The sequence below is a fragment of the Atractosteus spatula genome, assembly GCF_055471065.1.
Source record: "Atractosteus spatula isolate fAtrSpa1 chromosome 10 unlocalized genomic scaffold, fAtrSpa1.hap1 SUPER_10_unloc_1, whole genome shotgun sequence".
Lineage (NCBI taxonomy): Eukaryota > Metazoa > Chordata > Actinopteri > Semionotiformes > Lepisosteidae > Atractosteus > Atractosteus spatula.
In genome coordinates this window covers 4,059,672-4,081,267 of record NW_028296612.1, presented here as the reverse complement: position 1 = coordinate 4,081,267, position 21,596 = coordinate 4,059,672, and the positions used below count along the sequence as shown (strand labels likewise).

The 21,596-nt window shown below is 50.5% G+C and overlaps 2 protein-coding genes across 8 annotated transcripts; one reads left to right on the top strand and one right to left on the bottom strand.

Moving 5' to 3' along the window:
* Positions 1-228: 228 nt before the first annotated feature.
* Positions 229-17,394, bottom strand: LOC148813515 (uncharacterized). 5 transcript variants are annotated; one of them, XM_088908089.1, is made up of 8 exons: positions 13,019-13,068; positions 11,441-11,791; positions 11,087-11,218; positions 10,040-10,080; positions 9,168-9,515; positions 4,395-4,769; positions 2,841-3,043; positions 229-1,635 (listed from the first exon to the last, which is right to left on the bottom strand). In XM_088908089.1, exons 1-5 carry the CDS (start codon positions 13,059-13,061, stop codon positions 9,399-9,401), a joined length of 684 nt encoding a protein of 227 aa, XP_088764215.1. In that variant the 5' UTR covers positions 13,062-13,068; the 3' UTR covers positions 229-1,635; positions 2,841-3,043; positions 4,395-4,769; positions 9,168-9,398. The 5 variants fall into 5 exon arrangements, with proteins under 5 accessions (XP_088764215.1, XP_088764217.1, XP_088764213.1 ...); XM_088908091.1 differs by lacking the exons at positions 2,841-3,043; positions 13,019-13,068 and adding an exon at positions 15,594-17,394; XM_088908087.1 differs by lacking the exon at positions 2,841-3,043.
* Positions 16,475-20,542, top strand: LOC148813514 (uncharacterized). Of its 3 annotated transcripts, none has more exons than XM_088908084.1 (4): positions 16,475-16,546; positions 17,401-17,742; positions 19,677-19,969; positions 20,465-20,542. In XM_088908084.1, exons 1-4 carry the CDS (start codon positions 16,507-16,509, stop codon positions 20,540-20,542), a joined length of 753 nt encoding a protein of 250 aa, XP_088764210.1. In that variant the 5' UTR covers positions 16,475-16,506. The 3 variants fall into 3 exon arrangements, with proteins under 3 accessions (XP_088764210.1, XP_088764211.1, XP_088764209.1); XM_088908085.1 differs by lacking the exon at positions 20,465-20,542 and having other exon boundaries at positions 19,677-19,796; positions 19,917-20,122; XM_088908083.1 differs by lacking the exon at positions 20,465-20,542 and having other exon boundaries at positions 19,677-20,122.
* The last annotated feature ends 1,054 nt before the right edge of the window (positions 20,543-21,596 follow it).

Below are 21,596 nucleotides of genomic sequence, written 5' to 3'. Positions count from 1 at the left end.
GTCTATACAGTGTGTCCAATAAGAGTCTGTACAGGAGTGTGTGTGTGTGTCTATACAGTGTGTCCAATAAGAGTCTGTACAGGTGTGTCTGTGTGTCTATACAGTGTGTCCAATAAGAGTGTAATATAAACTTAATATTTAATTACAAATCTAAATATTCAAACTGAGTTCTAAAGGTATTGTTACAGTACATTGTAACGGAGAACTCAAAAGAAAAAACTGATAAGCTGATTGCATCAGTAAAGGGCTATTTATTGCATCAGAGTTCAGTTTCTGAGAGACTGTCTACCAGGTCTGCACGCAGCCTGGGTGCAGTTCAGTTTGCGCACAGAGCCGGGGGTCACTCGCTCCTGAGCCAGGAGAGTAACGGCGTTGCTCATACTGCTGGTGAAGAGCTCACAAGCCAGAAACCCGGTCAAGTAACAAACAAGTTCATAACCGAGAGACGCACAGGACAGAACACAAGCAATCTGTTCAGAGTGGGTCAGAAATCCAAAAGCAAACCACAGCAGGGAACAGAGTGATACAAAGGCTGATCTGAAAACCCCAGGCTCCCAGTGAGACCTCTGAGGTGATATATCACTCACAGGTGGAACAGATCTCCCACCAGACCGCATAGTCACAGCAATCTGGTGATCGACAGGTGATTCTTCTGTGCTCTGGCAGGAGCGAGTGTGACAGTGAGTGGGAATGAAAGCTGTATAAATACAGGACAGGTGTGTCTCTGTACCGCGCGTCTCTAGACTGTATAAATACAGGACAGGTGTGACTCTGTACCATGCGTCTCTAGACTGTATAAATACAGGACAGGTGTGTCTCTAGACTGTATAAATACAGGTCAGGTGTGTCTCTGTACCGTGCGTCTCTAGACTGTATAAATACAGGTCAGGTGTGACTCTGTACCGTGTGTCTCTAGACTGTTTAAATACAGGACAGATGTGACTCTGTACTGTGTGTCTCTAGACTGTATAAATACAGGACAGGTGTGTCCCTGTACTGTATAAATACAGGTCAGGTGTGTCTCTGTACCGTGCGTCTCTAGACTGTATAAATACAGGACAGGTGTGACTCTGTACCGTGCGTCTCTAGACTGTATAAATACAGGACAGGTGCGTCTCTAGACTGTATAAATACAGGACAGGTGTGTCTTTGTACTGTGTGTCTCTAGACTGTATAAATACAGGACAGGTGCGTCTCTAGACTGTATAAATACAGGACAGGTGTGTCTTTGTACTGTGTGTCTCTAGACTGTATAAATACAGGACAGGTGCGTCTTTGTACTGTGCGTCTCTAGACTGTATAAATACAGGACAGGTGTGACTCTGTACCGTGCGTCTCTAGACTGTATAAATACAGGACAGGTGTGACTCTGTACCGTGCGTCTCTAGACTGTATAAATACAGGACAGGTGTGACTCTGTACCATGCGTCTCTAGACTGTATAAATACAGGACAGGTGTGTCTCACTTGTTTCTCACTCTTCTTCTGTAACTGATCCAGTCAAGACACATGGAGAAGAAGAGAGCAGAGAACAGGGCAAAGACCAGAGAGAAGCTCAGAGACACTTGTGCTGGGATCTCGTGTCCAGCTGGGCAGGGCTCAGGGTTCGAGTGGGGGGTGGGCTCTTCTTCTTTAGCTGTAATATACAAGTAGGAAGAACAGAAGTTCTTCATGACCGGCAGTGAGTTCATATAACTACAATAACAGCAACAACTCTCCTGTCTGGAGAGAAGCCAGGGTATCGGCTTCAACCACAGGGCTGGGCAGCTTGTTCCCCACCCCCACCCCCCTCTGTGTACAGAAGAGCCCCCTGTCCTGACTGGAGGAGCTCACCCAGCTGTGTCTGGAGAGAAGACAGGGTATCGGCTTCAACCACAGGGCTGGGCAGCTTGTTCCCCACCCCCACCCCCCTCTGTGTAAAGAAGAGCCCTTCATTTTACTTTTCATTGACCTGTGTGTTCATTACGCAAAGTGTCTGTTCCTCTGATCCCCCTGTTACCAGTTTTAAACTGGAGCAGAAACGGACAGCCCTGCTGTTAGGAAAACCAGTTTCCTGTTGCAGTGGTGTTGTTGGGCCAGTAGGTGGCTCTCTACGCCAAGCAACAGCGATGGACTGACGAGCTGGGTTGTCCCGTCAGTAAGAGTGCTCATGACTTGAGAGATTTGTGAGTGGCAACAGTAGACGCCAGTATCTTGCTTTTATTTTTGAGACAAGTGCCTAAAATATAAATAAATTACAATGTAGAAAATAAGGCAGATGGGACAAATACAGGCAGCCCAGAGTTCAGGTGTCATTTGCTAACTCAATTCACAGTACTGTACTCGCAGCTCTTACAGGCGATGCTCTGTTTTACTGCCAACTGGTGTGTGTGAGTGTATGAGTGTGTGTGAATGTGTGTGTGCATTTGTGAGTCTGTGTGCGTTGTGCGTATGTGAATGTGCGTGTATGTTCATTTGTGTGTGTGTGAGTATATGAGTCTGTGCATTAGTGTGTGCAAGTGTTCGAGTGTGTGTGTGTGCACGCGCCTGTGTGTGTTAAGTGTGTGAGTGATTGTATGAGTGTGTGTGAATGTGTGTATAAGTGTACTGTATAAGTATTGTATGTGTGTTTGTGAGTGGTGTAAGTGTATGAGTGTGTGTGAATGTGTAAGTGCATTTGTGAATCTGTGTGCATTGTGCGTATGTAAATGTGTGTGTTTGTTCATTTGTGTGTGTGCGTTTATGAGTGTGTGTGTGAGTATATGAGTCTGTGCATTAGTGTGTGCAAGTGTTCGTGTGTGTGTGTGTGTGCACTTGCGAGTGTATGCGAGTGTGTGTATGTGTGGCCTCTATCTGCGTCACCTGCAGGGCTGACAGAGCTGAGCTACTGCACAGGATACAGGCTGTGGCTTCCTGTCAGTGCAGAAGTACATCACGCAGGGGGTCTGCAAAGCACCTCCATGTGCTGTGTTGAATTCGCTTCTCATTTGGGTGTGCTGGCGAATGTAGACAGTCCACACATCAACAGCGTGTTCCAGCTTCCAAACTACTGCATTCTGTATAAACTGTAATGGTACAGACGGAATTATACCACAAGACTCAGCAAGTTCAGTTCTTAACTACTCTTACTCTTATTCTGTGATGCAGACTGTTCGCCTTTTTTCAGTCCAGATTTTCAGTTTTATTTGGCTAATTAAGTTTGTTCTCCTCTCTTACGCCATTTTGCTCGTGTCTCTTTTGGGCGGACGGGTCTCTAAGTCTCTAATCCCGCAGAGCTCCACTCACGCCCACCCCCAAATCAATCACCTCTTATTTAAAGTCTGCGAAAACACGAATCAATCGAAGAGGTCTAATAGGCTAAGAGGGTTGTGTGGTTCTACAGCACAGGAACTCTGGGACTCTGGTCCATCAGGGCTGAAGCATATTCAGATTTTTCTTCTGCATGATTGTTAAAGGAACGAGCTCTCGTTAATGTATAATAATAATAATAATAATAATAATAATAATAATAACAACAGATAAATGAATAATCAATCAATCAATCCTTCAGGTATACAGCACTTTTCTGGACCCTCCACTCCAAGCTCTTTCCAGGTCATGGGGATCCCCTCCACCCCCACCAGTGTGTACCCCCACCTGGATGATGCTCCAGTCCGCTCAGCACACAGCAGCTCTCAGTGGGGAGGAGAGCAGAGGGATGGAGCCAGTTCAGAGAGGGGGGTGATTAGGAGGCCATGATGGGTAAAGACCAGGGGGGTATTTGACCAGGACACTGGGGTAACACCCCTACTCTTCTCCAGAGACACCCCGGGATTGTTAATGAGCACAGAGAGTCAGGACCTCGGTTTGACGTCTCATCCGAAGGACAGCGCCTGTTTACAGTCCAGTGTCTCCCGTCACTATACTGGGGCATCAGGACCCACACAGACCGCAGGGTGAGAGCGCCCCCTGCTGGCCCCACTAACACCTCCTCCAGCAGCAGCCTCAGCTCTCCCAGGAGTCTCCCCTCCAGGTACTGGCCAGGCTCACACCTGCTGAGCTTCAGTGGGGCTGCCAGCTGTGAGTTGCAGGGTGATATATATATATAAACTATAAACAAGAACCTACTGCATGAGCTGAGAGAAGGCTGTTTAGCCCATGTGAGTTCATTCAACTTCTCTGCAGGCCCACAACAAGAACTACTGTCCCCAGCCAGAGCCCCACTCAGGTATGAAAACCCCTTAAAACAGGTGATTGAGAAGAGCCAAATCGAGCCCAATCGTCATGTCTCTGGGACATGGGAGTAAACCACAGTGCACGGACACATATACAGACACCCCAGACCCTAGATAGTGCTGAACACTCACTACTGCATGGCCTGAAATGTGCAATGGTTCCTGCCTCCTTAGCAAATAGGTAGAAAGGGTCTGTTCTCACCTCTGTCTCTATCACCCACGCGTATCCTGGTGCCTTTTCCTATCTGTACCTCTCCTCTGTCTCTGGTGGTGCAGTAGTACAGCCCCTGGTCTGTCTCTGTGACCCCCTCAATCCTCAGACTGGAGGAGTTAGTGGAGGAGTTCAGCACCAGGCTGAAGCGAGAGTCCGGTCTCCTCACGTAGGTGAAGGGGTCCGTCTGCCCGCTCGCTGTGTTGGCGTTGCCCAGGACGCTCAGAGCCAGCGTCCCGTCCGAGCGCTGGACGAACCACATGACCTCGTACTGCTGCCCGACGACGCAGGGCAGGGTGACGGTCTCCCCGCAGATCGCCGCTCTCACCTCTGGCCCGCCGGAGACGCTCTCCTGGACAGCAGCGCCTGCAGCCGCGGGGACAGTGAGTGAACACGGGTGATCAGTGAGTGAGTGAACACGGGTGATCAGTGAATGAGTGAACACGGGTGATCTGTGAGTGAGTGAACACGGGTGATCAGTGAGTGAGTGAACACGGGTGATCAGTGAGTGAGTGAACACGGGTGATCTGTGAGTGAGTGAACACGGGTGATCAGTGAGTGAGTGAACACGGGTGATCTGTGAGTGAGTGAACACGGGTGATCAGTGAGTGAGTGAACACGGGTGATCAGTGAGTGAGTGAACACGGGTGATCAGTGAGTGAGCACGGGTGATCAGTGAGTGAGTGAGCACGGGTGATCAGTGAGTGAGTGAGCACGGGTGATCAGTGAGTGAGTGAACACGGGTGATCTGTGAGTGAGTGAACACGGGTGATCAGTGAGTGAGTGAACACGGGTGATCAGTGAGTGAGTGAACACGGGTGATCAGTGAGTGAGTGAACACGGGTGATCTGTGAGTGAGTGAACACGGGTGATCAGTGAGCGAACACGGGTGATCAGTGAGTGAGTGAACACGGGTGATCAGTGAGTGAGTGAACACGGGTGATCTGTGAGTGAGTGAACACGGGTGATCTGTGAGTGAGTGAACACGGGTGATCAGTGAGTGAGTGAGCACGAGTGATCTGTGAGTGAGTGAGCACGAGTGATCTGTGAGTGAGTGAGCACGGGTGATCTGTGAGTGAGTGAGCACGGGTGATCTGTGAGTGAGTGAGCACGGGTGATCTGTGAGTGAGTGAACACGGGTGATCAGTGAGCGAACACGGGTGATCAGTGAGTGAGTGAACACGGGTGATCTGTGAGTGAACACGGGTGTTCAGTGAGTGAGTGAACACGGGTGATCAGTGAGTGAGTGAACACGGGTGATCAGTGAGTGAGTGAACACGGGTGATCAGTGAGCGAACACGGGTGATCAGTGAGTGAGTGAACACGGGTGATCAGTGAGCGAACACGGGTGATCTGTGAGTGAGTGAACACGGGTGATCAGTGAGTGAGTGAACACGGGTGATCAGTGAGTGAGTGAACACGGGTGATCAGTGAGTGAGTGAGCACGAGTGATCAGTGAGTGAGTGAGCACGAGTGATCTGTGAGTGAGTGAGCACGAGTGATCTGTGAGTGAGTGAGCACGGGTGATCTGTGAGTGAGTGAGCACGGGTGATCTGTGAGTGAGTGAGCACGGGTGATCTGTGAGTGAGTGAGCACGGGTGATCTGTGAGTGAGTGAGCACGGGTGATCAGTGAGTGAGTGAACACGGGTGATCAGTGAGTGAGTGAACACGGGTGATCAGTGAGTGAGTGAACACGGGTGGGTATAGGTACTGCCTCTCTTCACACTGACTGACTGGAGGAGCTCACCCAGCTGTGTCTGGAGAGAAGCCCCAGGATATCGGCTTCAACCACAGGGCTGGGCAGCTTGTTCCCCACCCCCACCACCCTCTGCGTACAGTAGAGCCTCCTGTCCTGACTGGAGGAGCTCATCCAGCTGTGTCTGGAGAGAAGCCAGGGTATCGGCTTCAACCACAGGGCTGGGCAGCTTGTTCCCCACCCCCACCCCCACCCCCCTCTGTGTACAGAAGAGCCTCCTGTCCTGACTGGAGGAGCTCATCCAGCTGTGTCTGGAGAGAAGCCAGGGTATCGGCTTCAACCACACGACTGGGCAGCTTGTTCCCCACCCCCACCCCCCTCTGTGTACAGTAGAGCCTCCTGTCCTGACTGGAGGAGCTCACCCAGCTGTGTCTGGAGAGAAGCCAGGGTATCGGCTTCAACCACACGACTGGGCAGCTTGTTCCCCACCCCCACCCTCCTCTGTGTACAGTAGAGCCTCCTGTCCTGACTGGAGGAGCTCACCCAGCTGTGTCTGGAGAGAAGCCAGGGTATCGGCTTCAACCACACGACTGGGCAGCATGTTCCTCCAAGTTCAGTTCTTTACTCTTCAAAATAATTCACTTCCACGAATGCAGCTACCAAAGTACCACACGCCACTTGCCCAGAGCCATGGACCAGTCACAATCAGTACCAGAACAACAAAAAGCAACTTCCTTCATTTTTTGTTTTGTTTTGTTCTGCCAGTAAAAGGAGGGGAACTTCAGCTGGGGAAGCTGTGAGCTTGAAGGGATCCCAGGTCAGGGTTTTCAAACAAATCGAACCAAAAAGAAAAGCCCCCAACCACTTCTGTCCCACTTCACAAGGCGAAAGCAAAATCTCCGTCTGGCAAAGCACAGCATTTAACATCTGGAAGATCACAACAGAAGCCGAAGCTATGGGTACTCACAGCTGAGGAAGAAGAGAGAGGCGTTTATGTAAAGCGTCGCCATTTCAGCCGCTGTCGAGCAGGGTGGGGAAAACGCAAACTGAAAGCTGGCGACGCTGCTGAGCTAAGAGAGCTGTTTTTTTTTTTTTTTTGGTCTGGGGCTGAGGCACTGGTTAGGACTGTCCGATAGGCTGTCGTGCTCTTCATGGTTTCCCAGCTGACGGGGGCGGGCGGTTCAACTGTCACTGTGGTCACCGCTTCTCAGATTCTGAAAGGGGGAAGACTGAGGCTGAGGCCAGTTCAGCCCCCACTGACTGGACTGGTCTCTCAGTGTCCACTGAGGCTGAGGCCAGATCAGCCCCCACTGACTGGACTGGTCTCTCAGTGTCCACTGAGGCTGAGGCCAGTTCAGCCCCCACTGACTGGACTGGTCTCTCAGTGTCCACTGAGGCTGAGGCCAGATCAGCCCCCACTGACTGGACTGGTCTCTCAGTGTCCACTGAGGCTGAGGCCAGTTCAGCCCCCACTGACTGGACTGGTCTCTCAGTGTCCACTGAGGCTGAGGCCAGTTCAGCCCCCACTGACTGGACTGGTCTCTCAGTGTCCACTGAGGCTGAGGCCAGTTCAGCCCCCACTGACTGGACTGGTCTCTCAGTGTCCACTGAGGCTGAGGCCAGTTCAGCCCCCACTGACTGGACTGGTCTCTCAGTGTCCACTGAGGCTAAGGCCAGTTCAGCCCCCACTGACTGGACTGGTCTCTCAGTGTCCACTGTGTCCAGGTCTGTAACCCCACTGACTGGACTGGTCTCTCAGTGTCCACTGAGTCCAGGTCTGTACAGCGACTGGACTGGTCTCTCAGTGTCCACTGTGTCCAGGCCTGTAACCCCACTGACTGGACTGGTCTCTCAGTGTCCACCGAGGCTGAGGCAAGTTCAGCCCCCACTGACTGGACTGGTCTCTCAGTGTCCACTGAGGCTGAGGCCAGTTCAGCCCCCACTGACTGGACTGGTCTCTCAGTGTCCACTGAGGCTGAGGCCAGTTCAGCCCCCACTGACTGGACTGGTCTCTCAGTGTCCACTGAGGCTGAGGCCAGTTCAGCCCCCACTGACTTGACTGGTCTCTCAGTGTCCACTGTGTCCAGGCCTGTAACCCCACTGACTGGACTGGTCTCTCAGTGTCCACTGTGTCCAGGTCTGTAACCCCACTGACTGGACTGGTCTCTCAGTGTCCACTGTGTCCAGGTCTGTAACCTCACTGACTGGACTGGTCTCTCAGTGTCCACTGAGGCTGAGGCCAGTTCAGCCCCCAACTGACTGGACTGGTCTCAGTGTCCACTGAGTCCAGGCCTGTAGGACCTGAGACACAGTGGATACTGTCTCTGTCACTGAGACCAGTTCAGTCACTGAACAGACCTGGACATAGGACACACACACACACACCCTGGACAGGACACCAGTCCATCACAAGACACACTCACACACCCTGGACAGGACACCAGTCCATCACAGGACACACACACTCACACTCACACACCCTGGACAGGACACCAGTCCATCAGAGGACACACACACACCCTGGACAGGACACCAGCCCATCACAGGAGACACACACACTCACACCCTGGACAGGACACCAGTCCATCACAGGACACACACACACACACCCTGGACAGGACACCAGTCCCTCACAGGACACACACACACACACACACACACACACACCTGGACAGGACACCAGTCCATCACAGGACACACACACTCACACTCACACACCCTGGACAGGACACCAGTCCATCAGAGGACACACACACACCCTGGACAGGACACCAGCCCATCACAGGACACACACACACTCACACACCCTGGACAGGACACCAGTCCCTCACAGGACACACACACACACACCCTGGACAGGACACCAGTCCCTCACAGGACACTGACCAGGGAGGAACATGCAGACTCCTGCACCACCAGCTTGTCCAACCCTTGGACAGCACTTTAAACAACATGTTTTCCTTCAGATCTTTCGCTCCATTTCCCTCCACTGCCCAGCACAAACAAGATACGGATTAGGAAACACAAATGAGCCGAAACAAGACAAGCCAGTGAAGCTGGGACCTACAAGCGCGCTGGGCTGCATTTCCCCTCAGATCTGCAGGTGTGCCTGGTCCACCCGCGGTGGAGCATCAAGAGCAGAGCAGTGAGGTCGGGCAGGGCGCGACCACTCTTCTATTCACATCCCCCGAAGCCCAGCCTCAGAGAGCTTCCTGTGAAACAGCACGGCGGTCACGCCGCACATCGTCAGCGCGGGCAGGCAGAGAGGCAGGAGGAGAGGGGGAAGAGAAGCGCCGCTTCACCCCGACAGGTTCTGGGCTGGCGATCGGGGGAGACGATCGCTCTGCGCGCTTCCGGACTCTCGGTCCCCGGCCGGCCTCATGATCTCGTACACGTCCTGCTGCCGTCCCTTCCCCTGGGGACACACAGAGGCTGGGCTCAGGTTACAGCCAGACTGGAGACAAACGAGGAAGACGCGGCGTGTCCCATCTTGTGCCTCTGCAGAACATTAATACTGGGATTCTCATAATCCTCCTGCCGGCGTCCCTGCCGCTGAAAACGGACAGAGGCTTGCGATGTCCGGGTCACAGTATCCCACTGCGAACTGTGAGCTGTAACTGCCGGACAATTCTAGGACCTCCGAGACAGAATGAGCGGAAGCACAAGGACTGATCCAGGAGACACTGTACGAGGATGCGGTTTCTGTGTGCTGCTGACAGCTGTCATCAGTTATTACTGTGAAACAGGCCTCTCTCTGTGCTCACTGTGACACACCTGGGGTCTGAAGAAGGAGCACACTATTTATTCCAGAAGACCAGTACTGCGACATGTGCTTGAACTGCTTTGGTATCACTTAACATCCAAATGCCGAAACAGATGCGCAAGATATTCTAATTTTGCATTCTGCCACTTATGAAGGAAAACTCAAAAACAAAATACCTGCACGAGGCCTCTGTCTCCTTTTCTGTCCTGTGGCCGGCCTGGAAATTAAAACAAAACCTCATAAGACTGGACATAATTCCTCCATTCCTCTCTCTGCAACGAACACACAGTTACCTGTCTGTCTCAGCTGTGTGTGAAATACTGCTCCCACTGTCAGTGTTTCACCCCGCTGTCAGATCAGGAGCCCTTGGAGGCTAATAATCAATTAAGCAATAAAATTAATTGCTTTTGCATAACAGGTCTCATGGCAAAGAATCCCAAAGAATTCACCTAGTTTCAATATTACAACTGCAGCAATAGGTTCTAAAATGATTTTATAAACATAATTTCTGCATACCATATCATAAAATTAATTTTTAAAGATTCCAACATACTGTATAGGAAGGGATCCACTTGAATCCCTTACAACCCCACCTGGGAGACACACAGTAATCATTCTGCACCAGTAACCCCACCTGGGAGACACACAGTAATCATTCTGCACCAGTAACCCCACCTGGGAGACGCACAGCGATCATTGTGCACCAGTAACCCCACCTGGGAGACACACAGCGGTCGTTCTGCACCAGTAACCCCACCTGGGAGACGCACAGCGATCAATCTGCACCAGTAACCCCACCTGGGAGAGCTTGTCTATTAAACTAGTTTGTTTATTAAAAGCAGCAGCGAAAAGGCTACTTTCTTATTTTATTTTTTTATCACTCCAAAGACAAAAAAAGGTGTGTACAAAAGTACTTCTTGAAGGTTTGCAGCTATCAGCATCCAAGCTGCTTTGCAGTCTCAGCTCTCACAGAGCTGTGGTGTGCTTAGAGTTCAAACGTCACACACGTACCGAACAAGAGCACCAACTCATACAGAGAGAACTGCATTCTGGAAATGACCAGCAGCTGTGACCTGTCACCGGCCCTGGTCACCTTACTGAAGCACTCAACTGGAAATTCTTGTCAAGAGCGCCACCTACTGGTCGACCAACAGCATATAATTATATTTTTCTGAAATCACTGTTAGCATTGCGCACGGACAGTGTGCAGAGTGAACGCATACCTGGTCTGTAAAAGAGACAGAAGACGAAGCACGATGTCATCAGGGTGGAGAGAGGAGGAGCAACGATCAGGATGATCAGGCATGACCAGCCGATTCCAGAGGGATGTTCGCCATTTTCCTTCGATAATAATTCTAAAAAGAATTTTTGACTGTTTTTCATATTTTTATTTTATAAGCAAATTATTTTCTTAATTTACATATTGTTTTATTTTTTTTTTACATTGATATCAGACTGGTTAGGTCAGTAAGTAGGTTGTTCTCTCCTACACTGATCCTCAGTCTGGTTCTGTTTCCGATGTGAATCTCTCTCTCTGCAGTACAGATCATCCCTCTTCACAAATAAACTGTTCTCACCTTCTCCATGGAGCCTCAGCCTGGTGCCTTTTCCTATCTGTACCTCTCCCCTCTCTCTGGTGGTGCAGTAGTACAGCCCCTGGTCTGTCACTGTGACCCCCTCAATCCTCAGACTGGAGGAGTTAGTGGAGGGGTTCAGCACCAGGCTGAAGCGAGAGTCCGGTCTTATCACATAGTAAAAAGGCTCAGTCTGCTGCTCCACTTGGTTCTTACTGGCTAAAATCCTCAGAGCCAGGGTCTCGTTACGCTGCAGAAACCAGGTGGTCTCGTGTCGGAGCTCGAGGTCACAGGGCAGGGTGACTGTGTCCCCCAGTCTGACTGCTCCAGAGACCACAGCCCACACAGCAGCGCCTGCAGAGGTTCGAGAAAGGAGAGTATTTGGTTACTCGGCAGAGAAAATGGCGTTGCATGATCCCGAACATTCTTCTAGGGAGGGGAAAGTGGGAAAACTGCTTTCAGCCCAGAATCGGCACGGATTCTGCTGAACTCAACAGGACACCCAGCTGAGTTCATATAATGCCTTGCGAAAGGATTCTGACCCTGGCAAAGATTCCACGCTGTGTTACTTTAAAGTTCGCAGTGATGACACTTCAAAGTAGCAATACAAATATGTTGCAAAAAACGTCCACCTCCACACATTCAAAGCAAAACATAAACAGAGGGAAGTAAGTAGATCATCCATAGGAAAGAAGAAATGGAAAAGTCACGACTGCTTAAGTATTCCAAACCTTCGTTTTGCACTGGCCAACTGCAATTAATTCCAGGTGCACAAAACTATTTTAACACGTTGAGTGGCCTCTGTCAATTGAGTTTCGCACGATTTCTGAATGAACTCACGTTTATTCACACACATGATTCTCTACTTCGAGGACTTAAATGTGAAAGCCAGCGAAAAAGCTAAATAAATTGAATACCCTTTGCAGCACAGAGGATTCTCCGATCATTTCGGGAGGCAGCTTAAAGTTGGCTACAGTTGTTCTTCCTGCAGGAACTGTGAACAGTACATCTTTATTATTAAAGTATTAAGCTGCACAGAGAAATTAAGAGCCCATATTGCACTTTAATGTCTCTGTGCATTTTCTCTCCCTTTAGGGAAATCTTGAAATCCCACTATCTTGCAGAACGGCCTGGTTACAACGTCGCCAGCCACCACACTATTCACACAAAATGAAAAGCGCAAGAACTTTTCTCCCCCTGCCCTAGGCTGGAGATTTCCAAAGTCATGTTTTAAGTGTTCGAGTCTCCCTCATCATATAAGCCCTTGTCGTTGATACAGACGCTACTGAAATAAATGTCATGACAGGACACCTTTGATGATTTAAGGTGTCGTCCACCCACAGCGCAGACCCGAATGTGGTTGAGATGCTGCGACTGAAAGGCAAAAATCACTTTTCAGACAGAAACACCTCGAGCACGACCGAACACCAGCTCCCCGGCCCACCCACTTCTCGAAATCTTTCAGTTCCGACCTGCTGCGCCGCGGGCTCCCGGGCGATTCCAGACACGGACGTGCAAACAAGAGCCGCATGATCACCCTGAGCAGAGGGCCGGGATTGTACAAGCGCACGGGGTACTCACTGGCGGAGAGGAACAGAGCAGCGGAGCTGCACGGCGCCGACATCGAGCCCCGCCGTCTCGCTGGTGTGAGAGTGAAATAGAGAAGAGGCGTCGCTGTTCGGGGGGGCAGAATTAACTTGAACTTGGTCAGGAGCCACAGCTGCGTGGGTACAGAGGACTGACCAATAGAGAGCAGCTCCTTCAGACCTGTCCCCTCAGTGAGCCGCTCCTGACATCTCGCAGAAGACACCAGGAGGAGGGAGAACCTCCAGAACCAGGAGACCCCCGGACTAACTGGACAATGTCTCTCCAGAACCAGGGTCACAGACCCCCTGGACTAACTGGACTGGACCTCTCCAGAACCAGGAGACCCCTGGACTAACTGGACAATGTCTCTCCAGAACCAGGGTCACAGACCCCCTGGACTAACTGGACTGGACCTCTCCAGAACCAGCAGGCGCCTTTACTAACTGGACTGGGGCTCTCCAGAACCAGGAGACCCCTTGAGTAACTGGACCGGACCTTTACTAACTGGGCTGGATCTCAACAGAACCAGGAGACCCCTGGACTAACTGGACAATGTCTCTCCAGAACCAGAGTCATAGACCCCTGGACTAACTGGACCGGGACTCTCCAAAAACCGAGACCCCCTGAGTAACTGGACCGGACCTGTTCTAACTGGACCGGACCTCTCCAGAACCAGAGTCATAGACCCCTGGACTAACTGGACAGGGGCTCTCCTGTCCTGCAACAGACAGCCGCTCACTCAGGGCAAGTTGTATCGGACGCAGAAGTTCACATACCGCTTTAAAACACGAAAAAAAGGCCAGGAGTCCCATCCTGGGAGACGAATGTCCTGCCACTGAAAGCGCAGTGGCAAGTGCACACAAGCAGTAGGCGTTTCCTGGCCACAACAGACCGAGTTTCAAATGAAAACTATTTTTAAAGGCCGACTTCCGCTCATGAGAGGAAGAGGAAACCCCAACCGAAGACGAAGGCCGTTCGCGTTTGGCAAATGCGCCGTTCACTTCCTTTCGAATAAGCCCATTAGAAATGCATTTATTAAACTTATCGAAGCCTGAAGGCACGTTACCGTTAAAAACGCTAATTCGTATGGAATTTTGAATGTTTCCCACTTCTGCAATTGTAAAGAAAGAGAATATGAAACTTAATATTTCATATTCCTCACTTTGAACGCTTGGTAACCTTGGTAACCGCTTATTTCCCTTTTATTTGTTTTCTGTGCGGTGGCGGCTCTGGCCACACCAGACCGGAAACGGAAGTAACTGGCCCGCCGGGCTCGCCTGTTGCTAGGGGCAACAGTTGCTCAGGTTGACCTTCAGGTCTGTTGAAGGCCCTTGGTTGTGGAGCGATTTAAAATCAATACAGATGATAACTGTGCCTTTTGTTAAAGTAGCCCCGAAACCACACGGCATTCATTTTGATTACGTCCTGTTGTAAAAACCTTCTGGCCTGATTTGCAAACTTATATTTAAAAAGAGGCTAATACTGATTATTGTTTTTAAAGGAATAGACGTTATGTTAAGTTTTGATCTAGTTAAAAACAATCTGAAAATATTATTTTTCATATAATAATATTATTATTTTTTAAAAATATATTTTGTAGTTGACTTATTTTACTGGCACGTTATTATGTACGTAAAGTGAAACGGTCTGGGAAGAGTCCTGTGTTTGAACAGTGCGAAGTAGATGTAAAGGCGTGTTTACAGACGATTTCGAAATGTAAAAACGTGAACGCTGTGCGGACCTCGTTTTTATTTACTCCGTTTAAACTTTTGTCATGGCGTGTGTATCCCTGCCGATGTTATTGGTATGTTACATGTTACTCCTGTCTGTGTTATATCTTTTTCTGTTGTTAAAATAAATAAAACAAAACAAGAATCCTAGCACGAATCAAACACGATAGATACAATAACCAGATTAGGTCCTCGACGGTCTGCACTATAAAACAGAGAATTCCTCGGGCGATAGAGCTGGTTTATAAATTCAGGCCAGTCTGTTCTTGGCTATTTAAGCATATATGCCCCCTAGTGACCAAACTGAGCTACTGCAGCGTGGGTTTCTTCTCCGATGGATGACAATAGTAACTCCTCACACTTTTCTGGACTCTCCACTCAGAGCTCTTCCCAGGTCATGGGGATCCCCTCCACCACCCCCAGTGTGCAGCCCCTCCTGGATGATGCGCCAGTCCTCTCCCCACATAGCAGCTCTCAGTGGGGAGGAGAGCAGAGGGATAGAGCCAGTTCAGAGAGGGGGGTGATTAGGAGGACATGATGGGTCAAGACCAGGGGGGTATTTGACCAGGACACTGGGGTAACACCCCTACTCTTCTCGAGAGACACCCCAGGATTGTTAATGAGCACAGAGAGTCAGGACCTCGGTTTTACGTCTCATCTGAAGGACGGCGCCTGTTTACAGTCCAGTGTCCCCGTCACTGTACTGGGGCATCAGGACCCACACAGACCGCAGGGTGAGAGCGCCCCCTGCTGGCCCCACTAACACCTCCTTAATAAGCTTCAATCTCAGGTGTCATGGAAATATAACTATCAAGGAAGCCACAAGAGAGAGTTCTCACCTGAGTAAGGTCTTTGAATTTTCATCCCCATTTTTACCGATCGGTGCCTTACTTAGAACCTTACCACATTAACTACTCCGCAGAGCAAAAACCACACGTCTGTGTTAAGATAAGTTCTTTATATGAGTCCCAGACTCATCAAACCCGCGTGAGAACACCCCTGTGGCTCGCTTTTCAAACGATTAATTTTTTAAGGATCACTTACTGACGTCAGACAGCTGCCAATTCTCCAGACGTGTCTCTGGAAGGACAAACAGTTTATCCTCCGAGGTTCGTCCAATTTGCTAAAATTGTCCGGGTCCGGATGGAGTTTCAGCAGCCGTCCGCGCTCAGGTTTGTGATCCCGGACGAGCCCCCAAATTGTCATGGAAATATAACTATCAAGGAAGCCACAAGGGAGAGTTCTCACCTGAGTAAGGTCTTTATTTCAATATTGCAATATTGGGAGCCCTGCTGCCACTTCGCAAAGTGCAACCAGAGACTCAATTTGTTACAAACAGTACAGGGTTTTTATAAGATGTTGCGCTGTAAGAGAAAGCTCAGCACTTTGTCCCTTCTAAAACTTCCCCTTTCCCTAAGACAAAACAGATCACATCATAAAAACGAAAGAAGAAGCACCACTAGATCTGTTTTTCAAAGCTTATCAGTTACTTTCGGCTAATCTAACGACCCAGACAGCATATATTGTTTTGGTACATTGTCTTCTAAAGTAACCTAAACAGTGCGTACTTTGTTGACGCACTGTTTTCTAAAAATCTGCACGTACTGTAGCACAGCAGTTACATCCTTGAAATATATTTTCTAAAAGCACCAATATATTTTTTGCATAGCTCTCTACATTTTAAGAATCAATTTACTTATTAGATTTCCATTTCACAGGTTTCATTTTTGCAGTGGTGAGACAGAAGCCGAGATGGACGGACGCAAGGTGGGCGCTACTCTTTTCGTCACCTGTGAGTACTTATCCAGATCAGCATTTTACACCAAAAAGCCGCCTCAAAAGTCTTCCTTGACGCGCTGCGCGTTTTCTGGGCGCGCCGATCTAGAAACGACACTTCACAATCTTTCCCGTCTTCAAATGAAGGCTCAAGCGTCAGTATGAGTAACTAAAAACACCTTTTCACCTTCTGTTTGTTTGTGCAGTTGTTTGAGAGCTTAGTTCTAGCCTTATTAGTACAGTAAACCTTTACTGAACAGAACTGACACTTGTCACATGTGGTTTCAATTAGTCACTGAAACAAGCTCTGCTTTCAAGTAACAAGCAACACACTTGGGAAACGTGCACAGAGAAAGACTTTATAGGTCAAAATTAAATGCAACAGAAAATGTAGGAATAATATCCCGTAGTAAGAGTGTGGCATGAAATGGAAGTTTTCAAACACGCCGGTTTACTACATTAGATGTTTTTAAAATGGTGTTGGAATTTCCCTACTGCTGCTGCAGCTGCATATCTGCCTACAGACGTGCCAGATTCGAACACAGACAAAGCAACAGTGAGCTATTCCTCGAGAAGCAGACAACTGTAATTTTTTTATTTTACAGCTATAATGTGCAACAAAACCTAGTTCCACAGTTAGTTCTAGGGTGAAGAGAAACAACGACTGCCTATTTCTCAGATTATTTCTCAGATTAGGGGGTTAAAAGAACTCAGGAAAATATCTGATGGAAATATACAGCCATCTCAAACAACCCAAGACCATCTTACACTCCCACATCTCTGAAATCAGATGCGAGAGTCGTCGGACATTCTCAGGACCGACGAGCAACACTGAGTAACCAAATGCTCTCCTTTCTCGAACCTCTGCAGGCGCTGCTGTGTGGGCTGTGGTCTCTGGAGCAGTCAGACTGGGGGACACAGTCACCCTGCCCTGTGACCTCGAGCTCCGACACGAGACCACCTGGTTTCTGCAGCGTAACGAGACCCTGGCTCTGAGGATTTTAGCCAGTAAGAACCAAGTGGAGCAGCAGACTGAGCCTTTTTACTATGTGATAAGACCGGACTCTCGCTTCAGCCTGGTGCTGAACCCCTCCACTGCCTCTCCTGATCTGAGGATTGAGGGGGTCACAGAGACAGACCAGGGGCTGTACTACTGCGCCACCAGAGAGAAGGGGGAGATTCACATTGGACAACGGAGAAGACTTCAAATTGGTGAGAATAAAGCTATCTTCCCCCCCTAGGCATGTAGGTAGGTACTGGTACAGTTCAATGACCCAGAGTGAGGAGTGCACACTTTTTATACAGTAGGAATAACTGGTAACAGGACAGTAACGAAACCATTTATCCATCTCTGATTTAGAAAACACGTTTCACGTAGTTTCCCCATGAACCACCACAGTGCATCAGCAATAACCACTAACAGCTGAAGGACGCCTTGTTTTTGAGGAGGGTGTATTCTGTGTGGAAAAGAACAGAGTCCTGTTTCGGGTCACGCTACCGGTTCTGAGCTGACAGGGAGGACCACCAGCGATCGGGCACGGACTCGGCTATCTCGACAGCACCTGGGCCTTGGTGCTTCATCTGTCTCACCACCGCGCGACTCCTGGCTTGAAATTCAACGCCAAACCGAGCTAAATCGCAGAGACAGATGGGTTTGCTCTGCAGCAACGTCACTTGGATTCCAGAGATCACGGCATCAGTTTCGTGACCTACTTCCACAGCGTGCTTTCTCAAGCGAGAATGTTGTGTGCGCTGACCTACGTGCCCCTGTGTTCATTCAAATGTCAAACCAGCACCAACTTCACCATCCTCCTTCTTTCCCTCTCTGCACCGAGATCTGGCAGGGCGCCAAACCCACTGACGATTTAAGTGGTGACGAAGAAGAAAATCACTATTTCCGATCAGAAAGAAAAAGAACGTGATCGAGATCAGATCGCGTGATCGTTATGCCTATCGTCGCTAGAGACGACTAGTGAAGGAATCTGTGCACCGACTGATACACAATCACACACACCTAACACTGCCTCACAGCTGTACACACACACGGACACACAATCGCACACATCTGACACTGCCACACAGCTGTGCACACACACGGACACACAATCGCACACACCTGACACTGCCACACAGCTGTGCACCAACTGATACACAATCGCACACACCTGACACTGCCACACAGCTGTGCACCGACTGATACACAATCGCACACACCTGACACTGCCACACAGCTGTGCACACGCACGGACACACAATCGCACACACCTGACACTGCCACACAGCTGTGCACACGCACGGACACACAATCGCACACACCTGACACTGCCACACAGCTGTGCACACGCACGGACACACAATCGCACACACCTGACACTGCCACACAGCTGTGCACACGCACGGACACACAATCGCACACACCTGACACTGCCTCACAGCTGTGCACACGCACGGACACACAATCGCACACACCTGACACTGCCACACAGCTGTGCACACGCACGGACACACAATCGCACACACCTGACACTGCCACACAGCTGTGCACACGCACGGACACACAATCGCACACACCTGACACTGCCACACAGCTGTGCACACGCACGGACACACAATCGCACACACCTGACACTGCCTCACAGCTGTGCACACGCACGGACACACAATCGCACACACCTGACACTGCCACACAGCTGTGCACACGCACGGACACACAATCGCACACACCTGACACTGCCTCACAGCTGTGCACACGCACGGACACACAATCGCACACACCTGACACTGCCACACAGCTGTGCACACGCACGGACACACAATCGCACACACCTGACACTGCCACACAGCTGTGCACACGCACGGACACACAATCGCACACACCTGACACTGCCACACAGCTGTGCACACACACGGATAGACAACTTTACCCATCATGGCCTCCTAATCACCCCCTCTCTGAACTGGCCCCATCCCTCTGCTCTCCTCCCCACTGATGGATGGTGTGTGGGGAGCGTTCTGGAGCATCATTCGCTGACTGGCACACTTTGCCTGCCGTCGCGTCACATTGGTGGCGGTAGTGGGATCCCGTGTGAACTGTAAACAGCTTCAGAAGAGGAATAATAAGGGGATTCTTATGTTTAACTGACTAGAAAGGGAGCCCCAGCACCCCGGAATCGGACTGCCCTGCCTGATCGTGCTGCTGTCGACCGTCCCCCTGTCCGCCCTGGCCTCGTCCTGCTGCGTCCTCTTCATCCTCCTCCGCGGGAGAGGTAGGGCCGCCCCTCTTCCTCCCTCCGCTGCGCGACAGCCGCTCACGAAACCGACCCCTGAGAATCAGCGCCACACCGATTTCCCGTCCTCTCAGCTCGGCCTCAATCTTTTCATAACAGGCAAAAGACAACGTGGCGCTCGGCACCGGAGCCCAAGACGGGACGCGGCACAGGTACGGTCCGTCCGGCCATTTCCAATGAATTCGGCAGCGTCGGGATATCTGACAGTCGCGCCTGGCAGAGTTGGGATTGTCCAAACCTGCGACAGAGCCTGCGTTCTCCATCCTTTCCAACGGCTGGTTTCGAGAACTACTGAGATCACCTGATACAAGCCCCAAGCATTCCAGTTCAGAGCCTCTTGATACTGTGGCTGAGCACCAGGTAAGCGACACCTCGGGGTGCTCTCCTGCAGCTGTGGGGCTGTGCTCGCCAAGCCTGCGGGAAGAGACCGAGCCGAGGGGAGAGATCTGAAGCAGAGGGCAGGATTCGAGAACATCAGAAGCTGTACATCAGCGGCAGAAACAAGTCTTGAAGCCGCAGTTGTCAGCGGTTGAGTTAAAATCTGTGTCACCAGGTCGGGCCACAGTCCCGCAGGTTCCCCCCAAAAAAGGAACGTACGTCTTTCTCCACGCTGCTCGTGCGCGACTGAACTCTTGTGTTGCTTTCAGGGGGAGAACGGAAGTGCGCCGTACGAGAACTTGCACCCCGCCTCTGAGCCCCGACGACCCGGGGGCAGGGGTTTCTGAAGCCGTTCTCGGCCTCGCGAGACGCAGCTCAAAGCCTCGAGGTTAAAAGCGTACCCCACCTGAAGTTCCTCTGCTCTTGTTTCCTGCCTGGCTGCAGTCTGAGAAGCACCGCTCCAACCACAGACCACACTGCAGCTTACAGCTGCGTCAGGCTTCAGCTTTGAGGAAGTGAGATTCGCTTAAAAACACAGGCGCTCAGGCCTCTGCAACCCATCTGTTCCAATCCACTTTGCTGCAGTGCGACCGGTAGTTTAACCGTTATTCTGATCCTAATATCCATCACTGGACGATTCCCAAGTGTCTCCAGGCGAGCTGCGGGACTTGGGGCAAGATTTGAGGTCAATATCCAGAGTTCATCACCAGCGTGACCGGGACTCCCCAGGCAGCGCGCCACCGGATTGGCTGTGCTCACAGAGGCACCTGCCGTTGCCGGGGCGCCGTCCGTGAGGGACAGGTCTCTTCTCCAATGGGCGCTGCGCTTTTTTACCTGTGAAAAGGAGGGGTGGGCATATCAGAACCCGCTGGCACTTCCTCATTCTCCCCTGTGTGGAGTCAAGGGAAGGGTAACTCAACTACCACACACAAACAGGTATTCACTTGAATAGATGCTGTATCATACAGAGCTTATTAAACTACAGAAGCAAATAAACAGTAGAAATCTGACTCTGGCCTGGAAACAATACTCCTTGAGCTGAGGGTTTCGCAAGATCTCTACAGACGAGCAGGCTTGCGGTCAGAGCTATGTGCTCTATGCCTCGGCTCTCTGTACCCTTTCACGGAACAGCAGCGCAAAACCCCAAACGACAACCGTAAGAAAAAAAAGGTCACAGGAAGACAAGCACAGCAGATCTAGACTCCGCAAGACGGGGTGCGATTTAATTCAGAATCCTCACTGGTGGCATCTGAAGGAGCACACTTGAAAGGCAGCCAGTGTCAAAAGACTTGATGCAGTAAACTATACCCCTGCAATGAGTACAACGGTGCTGATTAAAAGACTTTCGCACAAAATCGAGAAGACCAAACTTCCACTGCAAGTCTTTAAAAGAGGCAGCGG